This window comes from Herpailurus yagouaroundi, unplaced genomic scaffold, assembly GCF_014898765.1.
Source record: "Herpailurus yagouaroundi ecotype Mexico unplaced genomic scaffold, PumYag 210, whole genome shotgun sequence".
NCBI lineage: Eukaryota > Metazoa > Chordata > Mammalia > Carnivora > Felidae > Herpailurus > Herpailurus yagouaroundi.
Genome location: NW_024412441.1, coordinates 6,265,506 through 6,283,064, shown reverse-complemented (window position 1 = coordinate 6,283,064; position 17,559 = coordinate 6,265,506). Strand labels below are relative to the sequence as shown.

The 17,559-nt window shown below is 37.9% G+C and overlaps 1 protein-coding gene across 6 annotated transcripts in view; it reads left to right on the top strand.

Annotated features, from left to right (window-relative positions):
- The window catches only part of EML6 (EMAP like 6), a 275,164-nt gene that overhangs the window by 173,791 nt on the left and 83,814 nt on the right, over positions 1-17,559 (top strand). For all 6 annotated transcript variants that reach the window (XM_040453716.1, XM_040453714.1, XM_040453712.1 and 3 more), the window contains exons 13-16: positions 1,786-1,904; positions 4,390-4,576; positions 5,834-5,939; positions 12,984-13,077. In XM_040453716.1, coding sequence (XP_040309650.1) covers positions 1,786-1,904; positions 4,390-4,576; positions 5,834-5,939; positions 12,984-13,077 — 506 coding nt within the window. The remainder of the gene's footprint in view (positions 1-1,785; positions 1,905-4,389; positions 4,577-5,833; positions 5,940-12,983; positions 13,078-17,559) is intronic.

Below are 17,559 nucleotides of genomic sequence, written 5' to 3'. Positions count from 1 at the left end.
AGGTATCTTCTGAAACTTTTTTTTTTTAATTTTTTTATTAAATCTAAAACAGACTTAATTATAATATATCATCTTTCTAGTTACATAGCTTTATCAAATGAAAATTTTCCCTATGAAGATGAGCAATTACTAATAGATTGTACTTCATTTTGAATGTGTTAAATTGATATCTGTTGATAGTAGGGCATATATACATGGTAGCAAAACAGACTAATTTTTTATCTACATTTAAATTGTAGAAAATGTTCTCTGAATCAGCAGCACATTTTAGGTGCTAGGTTAGGCCAAACTTTGCTCTAAATCTCAGAGTCTAATCTGTCAAGATGCATAAGATTATGACTGAAGATAATTCCGGAGAGTAATCACCATGATTCATGAGGTCTGTGTTTTGCAAATGAATCATCAAGAGATTTCTCACCTTAGAAAAAAATTATAACAAAATATTTTATTGATTTTTATTGATGATTTTATCAAATAATTTCCTTTCTTATTTACCAGAAAATTAATACCATATTTTCTGAATATGTATTATTTAAACTTAAAATCTTGAACCCCAGTGATTTAAAAGATATTTCAAGTTAGTTTTGTTCATTAGGAAGTAAAATGCAGTCTCATGTCTTAGGTATTCAGTTCGGTTTATCTTTTCAAAGAAGCCACTCTTGTTTGTCTTTTCTATTGTCTGTTTTCTATTGTCTATTTCATTTATTTCTAATGGTTTAAAAAAATTTTTTTGATGTTTATTTATTTTTTGAGAGATAGGACAGATTGCAAGTTGGGGAGGGCCAGAGAGAGAGGGAGACACAGAATCTGAAGAGGCTCCAGGATCTGAGCTGTCAGCACAGAGCCCAATGCTGGGCTCAAACCCACAAGCCATGAATGAGATCATGACCTGAGCCGAAGTCGTCACTAAACTGACTGAGCCACCCAGGCACCCCTCTACTCTAATGTTTATTATTTCCTTCCTTCTGGTAACTTTGGGTTTAATGTATTCTTTTTCTTGTTCCTTGAGGTACATTGTTCCGTTGTTTATCAGAGAGGTTTTTTTTCCTTAATGTATGTTTATATAGCTACACACTTTGCTCTTGGAACTGCTTTTGCTGTATCGCATAAGTTTTGTTACATTGTTTCCATTTTCTTTTGTTTCAAGATATTTTCTATGTTTCTATGTTCTTTGATCCACTGGTTGTTCAAAAGTGTGTGGTTTAATTTCCACATACTTAAGAATTTTCCAGCTTTCTTCCTGTTACTGATCTTACTTTCATACCACAGTGTCCAGAAAATATACTTGATATGATTTCTATATTTTTCAATTTATTGAGACATGTTTTGTGGCCTAACATATGAGGCATCCTGAGAAGAATGTGTATGTTGCTACTGAGACATGGAATGTTCTGGTTATGTCTGCTAGGTTACTTGGTCTGCAGTGTTCTTCATCTGCTGTTTCCTTATTGATTCTTTGTCTGGATCATCTATCCATTATTCAGAGTGACTCTTCCCGACTATTACACATTGATGTTTATTTCTCCTTTTAGTTCTGTTAGTATGTGCTGTATGTATTTAGGTGCTCTGATGTTGGGTGCATATTTAAAACTCTTATATCTTCTTGATGAATTTGACCCCTTTATCATTATATAATGACCTACTTTGTCTCTTGTGACCATTTTTAGCTTCTCATGTTCTCAAAAACTTGATTTCCTACAGTTAAAGACCTCCTGAGAATGCCAAGATACTAATAATTTTGAAACCTGAAGAGTCTCAATTAAATGTTTTCTGCTATGCTTTAAGGTTTACAAAGAAGATCTACCTCAGCTAAAGCAACAAAGTAAAGAGAAAAACCATGCAGTGCCCTTCCTCAAAAGAGAAAAGGCTCCTGAGGACAGCTTGAAACTCCAGTTCATACACGGGTGGGTGCCTGTCACCAGCCTTATCAGCAGAGCAGTGGGGTCCTCTCTTCTTGGTGCTGACCCACTTCAGGCTGGCTCTTCTCTCCAGTGTGTACTTACCTGAACTTGATATTTTAACCATGATTATCTGTCCAGTACTCTTAGTTGATGTTCTCTGGCCATAACAGTGTGTGTATCTAGATGTTTCCTGCTTCAGTGACTTCCATGATGGGTATGTTTCTGTGGCCCATTGTTATCATGCTCCATTGTCTCTGCCATTGCTGCTCCCATTATCCCCATATCTCCTGTTCTATTTAGTTGGCTCCACTCTGACAGTATTTCCTTTAAACAATTTTGCTCACATATGGCCAAAATAATTTTGAATTTTGAAAATCATATCATACACAACCTATCACCCTTGAGGTTGACATCTAAAATTTTTGGGGGTGCCTGCATGGCTCAGTTGGTTGACTGTCCCAACTCCAGCCCAGGTCATGATCTCACAGTTCATAAGTTTAAGCCCCACATTGGGTTCAGTGCTGACAGCTCAGAGCTTGCTTTGGATTCTGTGTCTCCCTCTTTGCCCCTTCCTGGCTCATGCTCTCTCTCTCTGTCTCTCTCCCCTTCAAAAATAAATAAACATTAAAAAAATAAAAAAAAATTTTTTTCAACATAAGGTTAAATGATTGTGAAGAATATAACATCTAGTGTTTTATTAATACATCATTCATTTACGTGGATCAGTTGGAACCTAAATGTCATTCATATTTGTTTCTCACCATCATCAATTTTAAAAATACATGAGCTTATATTTCTGTTCCACTTCTCCCATAGAATATTACATGAATATTACACTAATGTAATATTTTTATGCTTGAAAGCCTTTTGTTGATCACCCTATCATACCTTCTGCGAGGGAAGAAATGTATGTAAGTGCAGTTTAAATTTAATTCCCTGCCATCCTAAGTCTCTAACTCGTGTTATCTAGTATGGTACCCACTAGCCACTGAAAGCCACTGAGTGCTTGAAATGTGGCTAGTCTCAATGCACACGTGTTGTACATGTAAAATGCACACTGGATTTCGAAGACTTAGCATGAAAAAAGAAAGAAAGAGATTTCATTAAATGTTTTCTATTGATTGCATGATAATATTTTAGACATAATGGGTTAAAAGTTCTTAACATTTTTCATCTGTTTGTCTTTATCTTTTTTTAATATGACAATAGAAAGTTTTCACTTACCCACACCCATATATTTGCATAATATTTCTATTGAACATTGCTGCTATGATTGTTAATTTTTTTCTGGATTGAATTCTTGTTACAACTATTAGTATTACAAAGTTTATCAGACCAACATAAATATAGTACAGATTCTAATAAGTAGTTACTAAATATAAAAAATTTTATTGGAAAAAAATTAAGATTTTTTTCACTGAATTCAGATATGCATGCGTGTGTGTGTGTGTGTGTGTGTGTGTGTGTGTGTGTGTATTATTGCTAGATTGTGACAGTTTAGCATTGGTTCTATTCCCATTTTTCATTTTTTAACAGTTACAAGCACAGAGAGAGTTTATTTACATGAATAAGTAAAAGAGAATGGAAGCAACTTTATCATAGCAATGTTACTCAATTCTTTAATTTTTCTTGCAATACAGATGATCTATTTCATGATTTTGATATATCACACAATAATATAGTTTAATCTGCCACCTGTCAATTCAATCAAATCACTCTTCAATTTTGTTAAAAGCAAAGAATTGGAAATGACTTGACTTACAGAAGAATTTCATACCTAGTTGTTGGAATTATTCACTTTCAACATCCACACTTGAGTTTGTTTTGGTGTCCCTGGATGGTTCGATGCCCCAGGGTAATACACCACAGTGAAAGTCCAGGTGGACAAGAGGAATGACTTTCTAACATGAGAGGAAGGTGATTGAGAAAGGGGAGGTGAGAAGGGAAACCTCCCCATCGTAGATGTGTTCTCAGACTGGTCAGTTTTAAGAAAGAGCACATACAGGGCCACCTGGGTGGCTCAGTCGGTTGAACGTCCGACTTGGGCTCAGGTCATGATCACATGGTCTGTGAGTTTGAGCCCCGCGTGGGGCTAAGTGCTGACAGCTCAGAGCCTGGAGCCTGCTTCAGATTCTGCGTTTCCCTCTCTCTCTGCCCCTCCCCAATATGCTCTGTCTCTCTCTCTCGCTCTGTCAAAAATAAACAAACATTAAAAAAAAAAAAAAAAGAGCACATACAGTAGTTGAGGATCTAGAAACAAGTTCTGTTAAAATTATCAGCACACATTAGCCCTGTTAGAGAGTTGCCACATGTCCTCAGACGCCCTCACACCAGTGTTGAAGACGACTGTCCTAGGCAGCTATGGAGATCCCTGGGATTCTCCTTGTGCATGTCCATATCAACATGTTAGGTTTACCTCCTGACCTCTCCTGCTCTGTTCGTTCACTGTTCATTCAACTACCATGCATGTCTTGCACCTGTGCTTCAGTTACAGGGGCTACGACTGTAGAAACAATCTGTTCTACACGCAGACCGGAGAAGTGGTCTATCACATTGCTGCAGTTGCTGTTGTGTACAACAGGCAGCAACACTCCCAGAGGCTGTACCTGGGGCACGATGATGACATTCTCAGCCTGACCATCCATCCAGTGAAAGACTACGTGGCCACCGGGCAGGTGTGTAGTTCTCCTCTAGGATGGTGGTCTAGCCCAAGAGGATTTCATTTTGAGTCCACTTTACATACTAGTTCAAGAAATACTTGGTAGAAACAAACAAGAGGCAATAAGCTGAGGATTCAGTAAATGCTGCGTCATTTCATGATAGTAGAAGAATTAACCAGTACATTACACAGCACTGTTGGGAAGCCTCTGAGAGATTTCCTTCTGACATGAGATCCATAAATAGGATTAGCTAAAACTAAAGTAAGTTCCATGGATGCAGTCTTAATATATTTTCCTCATCACTGTATACCCAGTACTTCGTATATCCTAGGTAACCAGTGAGTGTTTATTGAATGAACCATCTTTTAGTGCTAGTATAACATCTAGTGAATAGTTATTTTTATAAAACTTAAAGTCATGCATTTTGCCTAAATCATTATTTTATATTTTAACCGATATATTGGCTAACTTTGCTAGCCAGTGCATGTGTGTATACTTAATACACCACATTCTATACTGTAATTGGTGTGAGGCAGACCATTGACAAACCAGTGCACCAGTAGCCATTCCAGGGGTAACTGGGGCTCCAGACACCAGTGAGGCAGTTGGCTGGATTCTGCCCAGTTATGTGCATTGTTTTATGTCCCATTTTCCCGTTTATAGTCACTACACCCAACAAGGTTCTTCTTTCCCTTACAATTAAGTGAGGAAAACCACTTTATTAAAATTTTGTTGTTGGGGATTAGTGTCAGAGAAGCTTGTATTCCCTCAAGGAGAATCCATCCTACCAACAGGTAGGCCATGAAACTGTCATTTCCTGGGAGGAAAAGCAGAGCCAGGCCTTCTTGGGATGAGGAAGATATTTGAGATGGTGAAAGAACTCTGAAGATATTGCTGTAACAACACACAGGTGACTTGCTTGACCAGGAAGTGGAATCTTATGCGGAATTGGAAAGGCAGGAGAGAAAAATCTAGAACTCATACAGAAAGCACAGTGGACGTTTGACTTGCAGTTTTAAAGTAGCTTGCCTGGGAGCCATGTACCAGGTTAGGCTGGGCTGGCCCCCAATTTGATGCCCAGAACAAGCCTCTTAGACTCTTTGTACCTCAGTTTTATCATCCTGAAAACAATGATTTCCAAGTGTCTTCCTGCTCCCCAAATGTGTGGATGTCTGGGCAGCACTTGACTTTAAGGAACTCTGAAAGTGATTCTAAGGCATCATTCTTGTTATGATTTATAAGTGGTTAATTACACTCATCCTATTATTTAAGGTTGGAAGAGATGCTGCTATTCATGTGTGGGACACACAAACTCTAAAATGTTTGTCACTATTGAAAGGACAACACCAGAGAGGAGTGTGTGCACTTGATTTTTCAGGTAAGCACCAGTTTTCTGCTGAAGTCACTGATGGTTCTGCTTTACTTAGGGCTGGGTTTTGTTTTGTTTTGTTTTGTTTTGTTTTACAACCTCCTATTTAGTTGAGTTCTATTTGTAATAAGGTAAGTAAGCCCTTTGTATGTTAGCTACCCATTCTTAGACTGGAAATCAGATATGTGAATACCTCACAAAAAAAATATGTGGCCTTTGGATTATACAAAAGGCCTTTCCCAGTCTTGTTCATTTCCTCTCTCCCAAGTCATTACCCAGAGCTCACACTGTGTTCTGCATTTGCTTGAGCAATTTGAAATCCAGAGCAGCTGTTGCTGTAGATAGTTTTAGTTGCAAACGTCTGGCAGTGACTCAGAACATCAATTTCATCTCTCCAAAGAGGTGGGAGCACAGCACTTGCAATTTAAAATATAAAGAACTAGAGGGAGGGCTGCAAATTCTCTGCAAAAGGCCACTTGACAACACTCGTGTTTTGAAAATAAATTTCATATTTGAAAACTAGAACTTTTCCATCTCTTTAATTTAGAATTTGAACACAGTGCTAGTAGAATACTAGCTGATGAATGTAATTTTCTTTTTTTTTTTTTTTATTTTTTTTTTCAACGTTTATTTATTTTTGGGACAGGGAGAGACAGAGCATGAACGGGTGAGGGTCAGAGAGAGAGGGAGACAGAGAATCGGAAACAGGCTCCAGGCTCTGAGCCATCAGCCCAGAGCCTGACGTGGGGCTCGAACTCACGGACCGCAAGATCGTGACCTGGCTGAAGTCGGACACTTAACCGACTGCGTCACCCAGGCGCCCCTGAATGTAATTTTCTTTAGGGTGAGGCCGTATCTTTAAGCTAGAAAGGAGAATAAGGGTCTGTTACAGAAGGTGGTTTTACCTAGAATTTTTAATCCCAATAGTAGAAGTTAGATTGGTAGAAAAAAAGTATAAACTTTTTACTGAAAACTGATACTGTAATTTCTTTATTTCTAAATCCCATTCAAATGTTTAATATGTGCAGTGTGTGTAATGGTAGTCATTAAATTCCATGACTCCACAACCGCATTCTCTTTCCTACATCCCTCACTCTAGTCTCCTTGCTCAAGCCCAGACTCCCTCTCATCTCTGCCATATTGGTCTTTGATTCCATTCCCATGTTCTCTGGTCCATCCTACCCAGTTCTGGAATCTTCTGGAAGCACAGTTACATTGCCCCTCTGTAGACTCATGTCAGTTGACTGACTCAGGGCCGAGCCCTTGGTTGGACATTCATGACCTTCCATGATCTGGCTTCAACCTTCCTTAGCAGTGTTTCTACCCACTTACCCATTCGTGTTCCTTTACATCTCCCTAAATGCAGGACTGTCCTTTTTTTTGCCCGTGTCCCTTTGTTCATGCTGCTGCCATGTGTCTGTTCAAGTTCTACCATCCTTTAAGACCAAGCTGAAAGTTTCTCCTACAGCCTTCCAGGGAGAAATAACCTTGTCCCTTCTTCTACATCTCTTAGCCCATTGTTGTCATTGCTCTCATGCTACCTGTTGGAGTCCATGTGGTACAGTAGCTGTCTGGGTCAATGTTTCTCATTCAATAAGCTACTTGGGCAGTAGAGCCCATGTCTCTCTTCCCCACTGCACATATTGTAGTGCTATGGACACAGAAGCTCTTCCAAAAATGTGAAGGCATGAATGGAGCTTTGCCTAATATACTTTGTCTTGCCTTTCACTATTACTACTGGTACTTGACATTGTAAACTGTGTTGGGGTGAAAATTAACTTTATTTTTTCACCTATAGCAACATGGAACGGTTTGGGGCAATATTTTTGTGACATGCACATCCTCACATACTGTAAACCGCTGTAGAAATCTGAATTGTTACATCATATTAGAAGTTGCTCAATACTCTCTGTGGTTATTGAACCAGTAAAACTTAAGGCTAAAGAGTTCCTACTCCACACTGGCAGGCATGTGAGGTCGAGAAAGCATGTGAATACCGAGGAAGCGAGAACAGTGGGAAGCCCAGATAACACACCAAGTCACAGCAAATACAAAGTCCTAAACTTCCAGAAGTTTGATGGACATACAGTTTTAAACTGGAAGTGTCATACATCCTTGATAAAGCAGTAAAATCTAAAAGGAAATCATAATTTGAGTTCAAACATGGTTCTCTTCTAAGGATGTGAGTGAATTTCTTCTGCTTTTTTCCCTCAATAGCCAGACCTCCCTTTTCCTAAAATTAACTTTGCTAGCCAATACATATGTGTATACTTAATATAAAAATTATATTAATAAATGTACTCTGAAAAAGTAGTAAGACACCCATTAAAGTAGCAAAACTAAATAAAATAATAAAACCTAATTGTGCACTAAATTATGGAGAACCTAATATACAGTATTCATATTTTTGGAGACATTAAAAATTGACTCAGTAACTCCAGCAGACAATTTGACAGTATATAATAAAAGCTGTAATTCAAAATGACAAGTATGTTGACTGTGTGTATTTCATACATACTTCTATGTATCAAGTTAAGTGAAAGAGAAAAATAGAACTCAAAATAGCATCTATTCACTGATTTCCACTGAAAATGTGTGTATGTAAATTAACATATAAACAGAGGGGCAGGAAATTTAGAATAATATAAATAGAATTTAATAATCATTAGAATCTTTTCTCTGTAAAATTAATTTCTTGGTTTTTACATTTAGATACATCAAAAGGTTACTTACATACCTTTTAGGGATGGCATTAGAGGATCAAAGACATTGAATACAGATACACTGGTACCCAGTAACTTGACCTCTGTATTTCCAGGAAGTTCTCTCTCTACCATACCTAGTAGTTTGTAGAAGGAAAGATCGAGAGAGTTAAGTGAACTTTGAAATCTTTCCCTCATAAGGTAGCCCCTCACACCAGTTGCCTGGGGAGAGAAACCAGATGTTTTAGAAAGAGGTTGAGAAGCTGATTCTGTCATTGCTTCTAATTCCCATTTTGGGCAAATAAAGGAATATTGTGATACAAATATTCTCTGCATAAAAAGGATATTTCAGTCTCAACAATATAGTCTCTGTTGCCCAGATAACAATGACTGGGGTGGTTGGGGGGGGGGAGGGTGAGCCATATTTCTTCAGCAACGATGTACTGGAAGCCCTATATCACCTTACCAGCCAAGAATGGGAGATCCACAGAGTTTGGTGGTTTGGCTGTGGTAAAAGTCAAACCGTGGCAGATCCTGAGCTAGAACCCACATCTCCTGGCCTCAGTGCAGGGAAAAGGCCACTAAGCCTGGGGTTGTGAGCTGGCAGAAGCTGTGCCCTGGAGCCCTCAGTGTCACCGACTCCGCCCAAAGGCACGTGTCTCCACCTGCCCCACCCCCATTCACCAGTGTAAAGGTGGAATGGACACGTGGTACAGAGAGGCTTCCACATGAACATCCCCCAGTGAAAAGAGAGTCTTGTCCTAGAACAACCTCAGATCACACATGTATGTGAATTGGAACAGGAGCAGCTCTACCTTTCTTTTGAAAAGTGATAGAAAAGTGAGTAGTCAAAACAGGAGATTATTAAGATTTCCCTACTTAACCATGTGAACAGGGCACCAACATTGGTCATTACCTAGCTGGTGGCACCATCTGTGTATCCTGGACCCCATATCCAGCCATCTCTTATAAGTCAGCTCGTTTGAGGAGGTTCTGTGGAGACCTGATAGTACATTTGCCCCTTATTAGAAAAAGAAATTATCATGGAAATACAAAACAGGCAAATGATGTGAAAAATAGACAACAAATAAGCAATTGTACATTGGGGTTTAGATTAATCTATACTTGCCACTGTTCCACAGCAAATGCAAAGACATTTTTAATGAAAAGCATTTCTTACAATATAATCCATAACTCTCTGTGAACAGGAATGAATGAATTTACATTATCTCACTTAATTGAGTGACTCCTTAGCTTTGTGAACGTATTAGCATTGTCTAGGGAAAATGGGCCCATCTTTGTTTTTGTGCTTACAAGATAGAAGGTGCTTCCACATGAATAGAAAACCAGAGTAGAAACAGAAAGTTTCAGCCACATAAATCTTTTTTAGTTTAATATTATCCTCATATTTTTTAAAATCTTCACTGAATAATACTGATTTCCCCAAGGACACCTCTAAGACGAACTGGATTTCACTGTGTTCAATTCTGAAAATCTATGCATTTTTTATGAGCCCTGAATGCAAGGACCAACTTGTAATTGGGTAGAAATTCTCTCTTTCTAATATGCCCCTTACTATTGACATTAAGTACCTTAGAATTATTTCTGGACTTTGTCACTATCCATAATTAATACATACTGTGACTGGAAAGATTTAAAAGGACATTACCTCGACTCTAAAAACATGGCAAAAAAAAACCCCAAAACCTCCAACTGGTCAAGGAACAATGGATTTTCAAAGCTAAAGCCAAGTCTCTTTGGGGGGAGGGTTGGGGTGTGAAAAGTGGGAAAAAATAAAAATGTAGCCAATTCTATTCCCAAACCAGGCAGAAATAGCCTCCACCTGCAGAATTTTAGAAAAGGTCACTATCTTAAAGAAGAGGTGTGATTGTAGAGGCGCCCCTGGATGTGTGCTATTTCTTTGTTTCTCCTCATAGTCACAGACTGGGGTAGAAAGCTGTATAATTGTGAAGACGAGCTGATGGGGCCTTGCAGAAATTCCAATAAAAAGCCAAAAAAATTAATGTACCCTGAGAACTTCTTTAAAAGACATAAAACTTGAACTGCCATTTTAAATGTGTGGATGCTTGCCATCTAAGGACATATTAATAGAGCTACACAGGTTACAAAGGAAAACACAAAAGGTAGACTTAATAAATGGAAAAAAGACACTGAATACCAGTGCCATGTTTTTTAAAGAACTGATCATTAAAACAATTAAAATTTGTATAGCTAGATAACATAGCACATTTCTTTCCCTTCATAGCATCCGTACACACATTGTATCTTTATCTCCCTCGTCATCCTCAGTGTCACCAATCTCCTCCACGCTCTTTGGAAACTAGCTTAGTGGGAGGATCACAGAGGAAATGTGATATGATTACTATAAGCCTTAGCAGAGCTTATAATCTAAAAACAGAGAGAGGAAGCTCCAATCTGTCAATCAAATCACAAAAATACAGAAGCATGCTAATACAGAAGCACAACCAGGCCATCCCAAAAGGTATGGAAAGAGTGAGTAATATTGGTAATGAATAGGAAGCCATTACCAGTCCCCTCTCCCAAACGTATAGAAAAGAGGCCTTGAGGACACCAGGGTGACTCAGTTGGTTAAGGGTCCAACTCTTGAGCTCAGTCAGGTCTTGATCTCAGGGTAATGAATTTGACCCCCAACTCTGTTAAAAAAAAAAAAAAAAAGAAAAGAAAAAAGAAACCTCACACAATTTAAAGCCTGATAACGGTTCAGCGTAAGGACATATCGTTCATTGTGATTCAGAAGACACATTTGTTTATAGTAATCACCTGATGATCATTTAGGACTTGTGGAAAGCATGAAATGTCTCTTCTAATACTGAGCCTAGTAGCTTGAAATGGTTCATGTAACTTCCAAATCCTTGCCTCATACTTACCAGCAGTCCAGGATTGAGGAGGATCTGTTAGTGAAGCCAGGCTCTTCCTTCCTCTGACTCTGCTCCTTTGGAGAAGGAGCAGACCATGGTTCCCGGTAGCTTGGGGAATAGTGTCTGGCCCCAGTAAGGGCACTCACAGTTTGGGCATTGGCTAGCATTTGGGGAGCGTTGCCAGATGTAGCAAATAGAAATACAGGAAGTCAAATAAATTTTAATACAAAGTATGTCTCAGGCCATATAAGTGTAAATACATAATTTAAATATTATGTGGACCTACAATAAGAAATTACTCATTACTTATCTGAAATTACAGTTTAAGTAGGCTTCCTTTATTTTACCTGGCAACTCTAATGTGGCATTGACCCCAGACTTGGAAATAGTTGATCACATACTTGTGTTTCTTTATCCTCTCATATTGTGGGTCCTCCGTAGACCAGGAAGACACTCTGTTCAACTGATACGTGTTGAGTCTGGTCACCTATATCCTAACCAGCACGAAGCTAGGGTAGAATCGCTGACTCCATATACTCCTCCTATGAATCTGGCTTGTGAGGAGGCAGCAAAGGAAAGACTGACTGCACGGCTTCTTTGGTCTTGAAGGGAAAAAGCAAGTTAACAATTTTGGTTGTCAAATTTAATTGTACATACAAAGTACAATTTTTTTTTCTTGGAAGTAAGTTTTTTTTCTTGGAAAACAACCCAAGTGTCTACATTATAGTAACCATTGGTAATCTTATAAATAATATTTAATACTAAGGGAAAATGTTCACTATATAACAATTGAAAAAAGATCAGAAAATAGGATGTTCATTATCATCCTGGTTTTGTTTTTCAAAAGCACATTTATGTAGAGAAAATGACAGGAAATACACCAAAGGTAGGCCTATAAATTGAGGTGATTTATAAATTTCCTTTATCTATATTTTCTAAGTGTCCTATAACAAGCCTACTACATTTAAAATAGGGAAATAAAGAGGTTAGGATTTTTTAATTATAAAATCATCTTGTGAAAGAATTTTTGAGATTAAATTTATTTTCTACAAATGCTCTTATCTTGGAGGTTTAAATAGAACCCAGTTTTTTTAAGCTGAAAATATAGTCACAAAGCCAAATGGTTCTTTGAATAAATGTCATGAGATTTGTCATAAAATAGACAAAGTTTTTGAGATATAACTGAGAGGCTTCTCCCGGCTCCGTGTCTGACACTGGAATGTTAGATCAGTGATTTAATTCATCAACCAGTTGTTGTACATTAAGAAGCTCAGCTATCACTGTTACACATTTCATTCAGTGAGGTCCCTTCAGCATATGATACTTCTAATGTATTGGAGCCTAAATAATATTCTTAAGATCAATTTTGTATTCATCATTACAGTGAATGAAATGTTTTGGTGTTTCATCGAAGAAATGAGTCACTTGACATTTGTGTTGTTTTCATACAGCTGATGGAAAATGTCTGGTGTCGGTTGGTTTAGACGATTTTCACAGTATTGTGTTTTGGGACTGGAAAAAGGGAGAAAAGATAGCCACCACAAGGTAAGAAGGTGCTGAGGTCTTGCAGCATCCTGCTGATTATCTCGCTCCAGTAAAGGTCACTAGTTTTCATTTTCTAGGGAGATTTCTTTCATCTTCAAACTCAGAGGGAATTCACACAGAAAGCTTAACACCTGAGGGAAAACATACTGCAATATTTCCTGGTGACAAACCTGACTTACAGCAGTTAATGTTTGTTTCAGGGAACTGGAAAATTCTGAAACACTTTCCGGGGAGTTATTTGTCACTTGGGTTTTAGTAATATATGTGCTGTCTTTATCAAAGCTTTTTCCAGCAGTAGAAAAGCAGCTTTTCTCAGACTTGGGCCTTGTCCCTTGTTTTTCTACAGTCTTGCATCTGGTGAAGGAGTGTCAATGTCACTCTAGTCAGAGGTACCATTTGTCATGAAGCTGTCGCATGCTGGAAAAGGAGGCCCCATCGTGTGCATCTGCCACTCGCTTTCAAAGCAGGCAAATTGTTTCCCTAATCTCCCTGTCTTATAAATAGACTTTTCTAAGACCGTCTGCTGTTTATAGACCACCTGTCCTCCGTTACCCCAGGCTCCCTCCCTGCTGAATCAGCCTGAAGTCTCAACACTACTTTCTACTCCTACTTACATAGGGCTTAGCTGTGTGCCCAGCCATGATCAGAGGTCAGCACAGTTGGCAGCCAAGGCCCAGTGATCGAATTTGTTGCCCAAGACAGGTTATCACTTTCCCTCTCCACTAGTTCTTGTCTACATTAACCAATTTCCCTTCTGTCTTTCGGTATAAAATCATTTTTAAGTTAATGGCTTTGAACCCCAGTATTCACTTTGTAAATTAATACTTCCCTTCACAATATTACATAAGAAAAAAAGGGTTTTTTTGCAATTTGATTTAGTAAACGAAAATCTCTCCGTTGCTGGGGACTCAGAGGAGGAGCAGATGGAGCCCTGAGGACTCCAGCTGACTGTCTTAGGAGAAAAAGAAAAGCTTTTCTGATAAGTGCGGTTGAGATTAAATTCTTGGCAGCAAAAGACAGCTCCCAAATCTGCCTGCCCAAGTGGGCCTTCCTGGTATCTGTCAAGTATTCCTCACTGTTCTATCACCCCCAACTGGCGCTCGGATTCCGCTCTTAATTAGAACTCTCCTTTCCCTTTAGACTCATGGACTGAATTTGAGTTTAATATTTCTGATGACATACCAACTGCAGTGCAGATTATTGCAGGCAAAGCCTTTGTCTGCATCTCCAAAGCAACAGAAAAGCAATTTTCCTGCTAAAAAAAAAACCTGTGCAACCTTCTGTGTCTCCCCTGTTGTATGCCAGAAACATTCATAGAAATGGAAGAAAGAAATTTTTATTAATATGTCAAAGGTATCTATTCGATATGCTTGGTAGTGTCACTTCTATTTAGTTAACACAAAGTGACTTAACATCATTATGTTAGTAACACACTTTATTTGTGGAATTGCTCCCAAGCCTTATGTCACATTCCTAAAACAGGACACCTGCAAAATTGCCCTCCAAGAATATTTTTGCATTGTAATATTAACCAGGGCTCTTTCCAAGAAGGAATGTCAAGGATTGCTAAAGTTCTTTGAAGACTACTAGATTTTAAAATAACAAATAAGTAAATATTTCCATAAATGCCTATTTCCATCACATTTACACATATTTGTATGATCATATAAATATACACATAAATAAAAACCTATTTATGACATTAAGTTACATACTTAAGCAGATAGAAACATTAAAAACTGAGGCATAAGGGTGTCTGGCTGGCTCAGTCAGTAGAGCATGCAACTCTTGATTTGGGGTTTATAAGTTTGAGCCCCATATTGGGTGTAGAGAGTACTAAATATATATATATGTATATATATATATATATATATATATATACATATATATATATACACACATACATACATATATATGTGTATATATATATGTATGTATATACATACACACATATATATATATATATATATATATATATCTTAAAAAGAAAAAAACTGGGACCTGAAAGAAGTGACAAAGGAAAACAGGTGATACTTTACTGATGGTACCTTACTGGCTTCAAGGAGTCTTCTTGGTTCCTGAGAGGGCTTAATTTACTCTTAGAAAGGCCAGATCAGTGACACCCCTCCTTTGCACTTTTGTGTGTCAAATCATTGCCAGCGTTGGGCACTAGCAAGGCTTAGCAGTGAGCTTGCTTCTGGCAGCTGGCACTGCTTTGGCCAGACCGTCTTCTACAATAATCCCTGTCTCCCAGGATGCGAGAGTTCCCTGTGGAGGGACGGGCAAGTCAGTAGCCATGATGGTGTCACCACCAATGCTGCAGGTGCCCAGTGGGAAGGTGTGCCTCCAGAACCACACTGCACTCTCCAAACCCACCCCTCCATTGTGAAAATGTTTAATCGAAGCTTCTTTTTTATCAGCTCAGAGAAATTAGAGAAATTCAAGATTGGCATGTAGAGATCTTATTGCACGATCTCTCTGAGACTTGATTAAATCTCTTGGAACAATTTTTTTTTCCTCTTTGTTAACTTTCATAAATGATTTCAGTTCCCTCCATTAAAAATGAATTTTTAAGTCTTTTTTTTTCCTTTTGAAGTTTGTTCATGTTTTAGTGTAACCTACAAGTAACCCATTTAATAACCAAAGTCAATCTCTTACGGGCCGTGATTAAATGGCCTAATGTCAGTGTCAGAGATGAATAATGAGATAATCTGGTACCTTTCTTTCCCTTTACTTGCATTTCTAATGCACCAGTAATAGGGCTATGGGGGACAGTGGCTAATTATTCTTGATATGTTTCATCTCAAAAGTTTGAATGCAGTAGATGAAAGATAGAGTTATCAAGGTGCCTAACAAGAATAATTGGGCTGTCAATGTGAAATAACTATGCTACTGGAAAGCCTGGGACACCATGTAGGCCCAGGATGAGCAGGTGTGTATGTACTTCCGTTTTAGCTTTGTTGCTGTATTTATTATAGGTCCCTACCTTTACACACCTTTAGTGAATATGACGAAGTCTCCTGTATACCAAATTGGCACATTTCTTTTCTGACTTTCCTTTTTAAAAATGTGTATTTTTTTTTTAGAATAACATTTCTTAAAGTGAAAACAGAGAGTTTTCAAAATAGTGTGTGATCCTTACAGAAATTCAAAGTCCAAAAAAGCACTGAGAAGAAAATGAAAATCACAATCACACTGCCCACGACATAGCCAACGTTTTAGCATACATTCTTCGGTAAACATTGGTCTAGTATTTTGATCCATTTTTATTCATAGGTGAGATTGTATAAACACAAAACAGTGTTCATGTCTGTACAGGGAATGTAATTCGTTATAGCTGCTCTCAATTTTCCTGTCAGTTTTTTCTAGCATCTTTTCTTTAAAGTTTTTATTAATGATTTAGAATCTGTGGGGATTTTCCTCCAATTAAGAAATCTTTGGATGCTTAAAGTCTCTTAGGGTTATCTGGTTTATTTGTCCTCTTGGTGTTCAGCACATTTTCTCTTCTTACATATCTAAACTTGTATCTCTGTCTCCTACTTGTTTCTAATACTTCCAGTGATGTGTCTTGGCCTTAGTGTCCATGCTTCACTTTGGACTTTGATACAAACGAAGGGAGAAAGTTCAAAAATAATTCCTTCTCCTTTCCCTGCCTGTCATTCTGGGGCCCATGCAATGGGTATGGAGATGTCTGTCCTGTTCTTTTAACTTACTGTGGAAAATTTCAAAGTTACGCAGAAGTGGAGGAAACAGCATAATGGACTCCCTTCAACCCTGTTGATCAACCTACAGATGGTACAGATCTCTCCCCCCTCATTTTTTTTCTCTTATGACTTATTTGCTAAAATATTTTAAAGAAAGTTTAAGACCACTTGTCGTTTGACCTGTATATACTTCATTAAGCATTTCTAATTTTAAAAGCATATTTTTATTTTATTATTTAATTGAAGTAGAGTGTACAATATTATGTTAGTTTCAGGTATACAACATAATGATTTGACATTTATATACATTATGAAATGCTTACCATGATAAGGGTAGTTATCTGTCACCATACAAAATTTTTAAAATATTACTTTGTTTCTTGCTGTCCTTTGCTTCGGTGACTTAGTTATTTTGTAACTTTAAGATTGTACTTCTTAGTCCCTTTCAGCTATTTTGCTCATTCCCCACCAGTATGTTTTCTGTATTTATGAATCTTTCTATTTTGTTTGATTTGTTCATTTGCTTTGGTTTTTAGATTCCACATGTGAGTGAAATCATATGGCATTTATCACTGTCTGACTTTTTTCACTTAGTGCAATACCCTTTATGTCCATCTGTGTTGCCACAATGACAAGATTTCATTCTTTTTAATAGCTGAGTAGTATTCCAGTGTGTGTGTGTGTGTGTGTGTGTGTGTGTGTGTGTGTGTATACACCACATCTTTTTAATCCATTCATGTATGGATGAACACTTGGGTTGCTTCCATAGCTTGTTTAT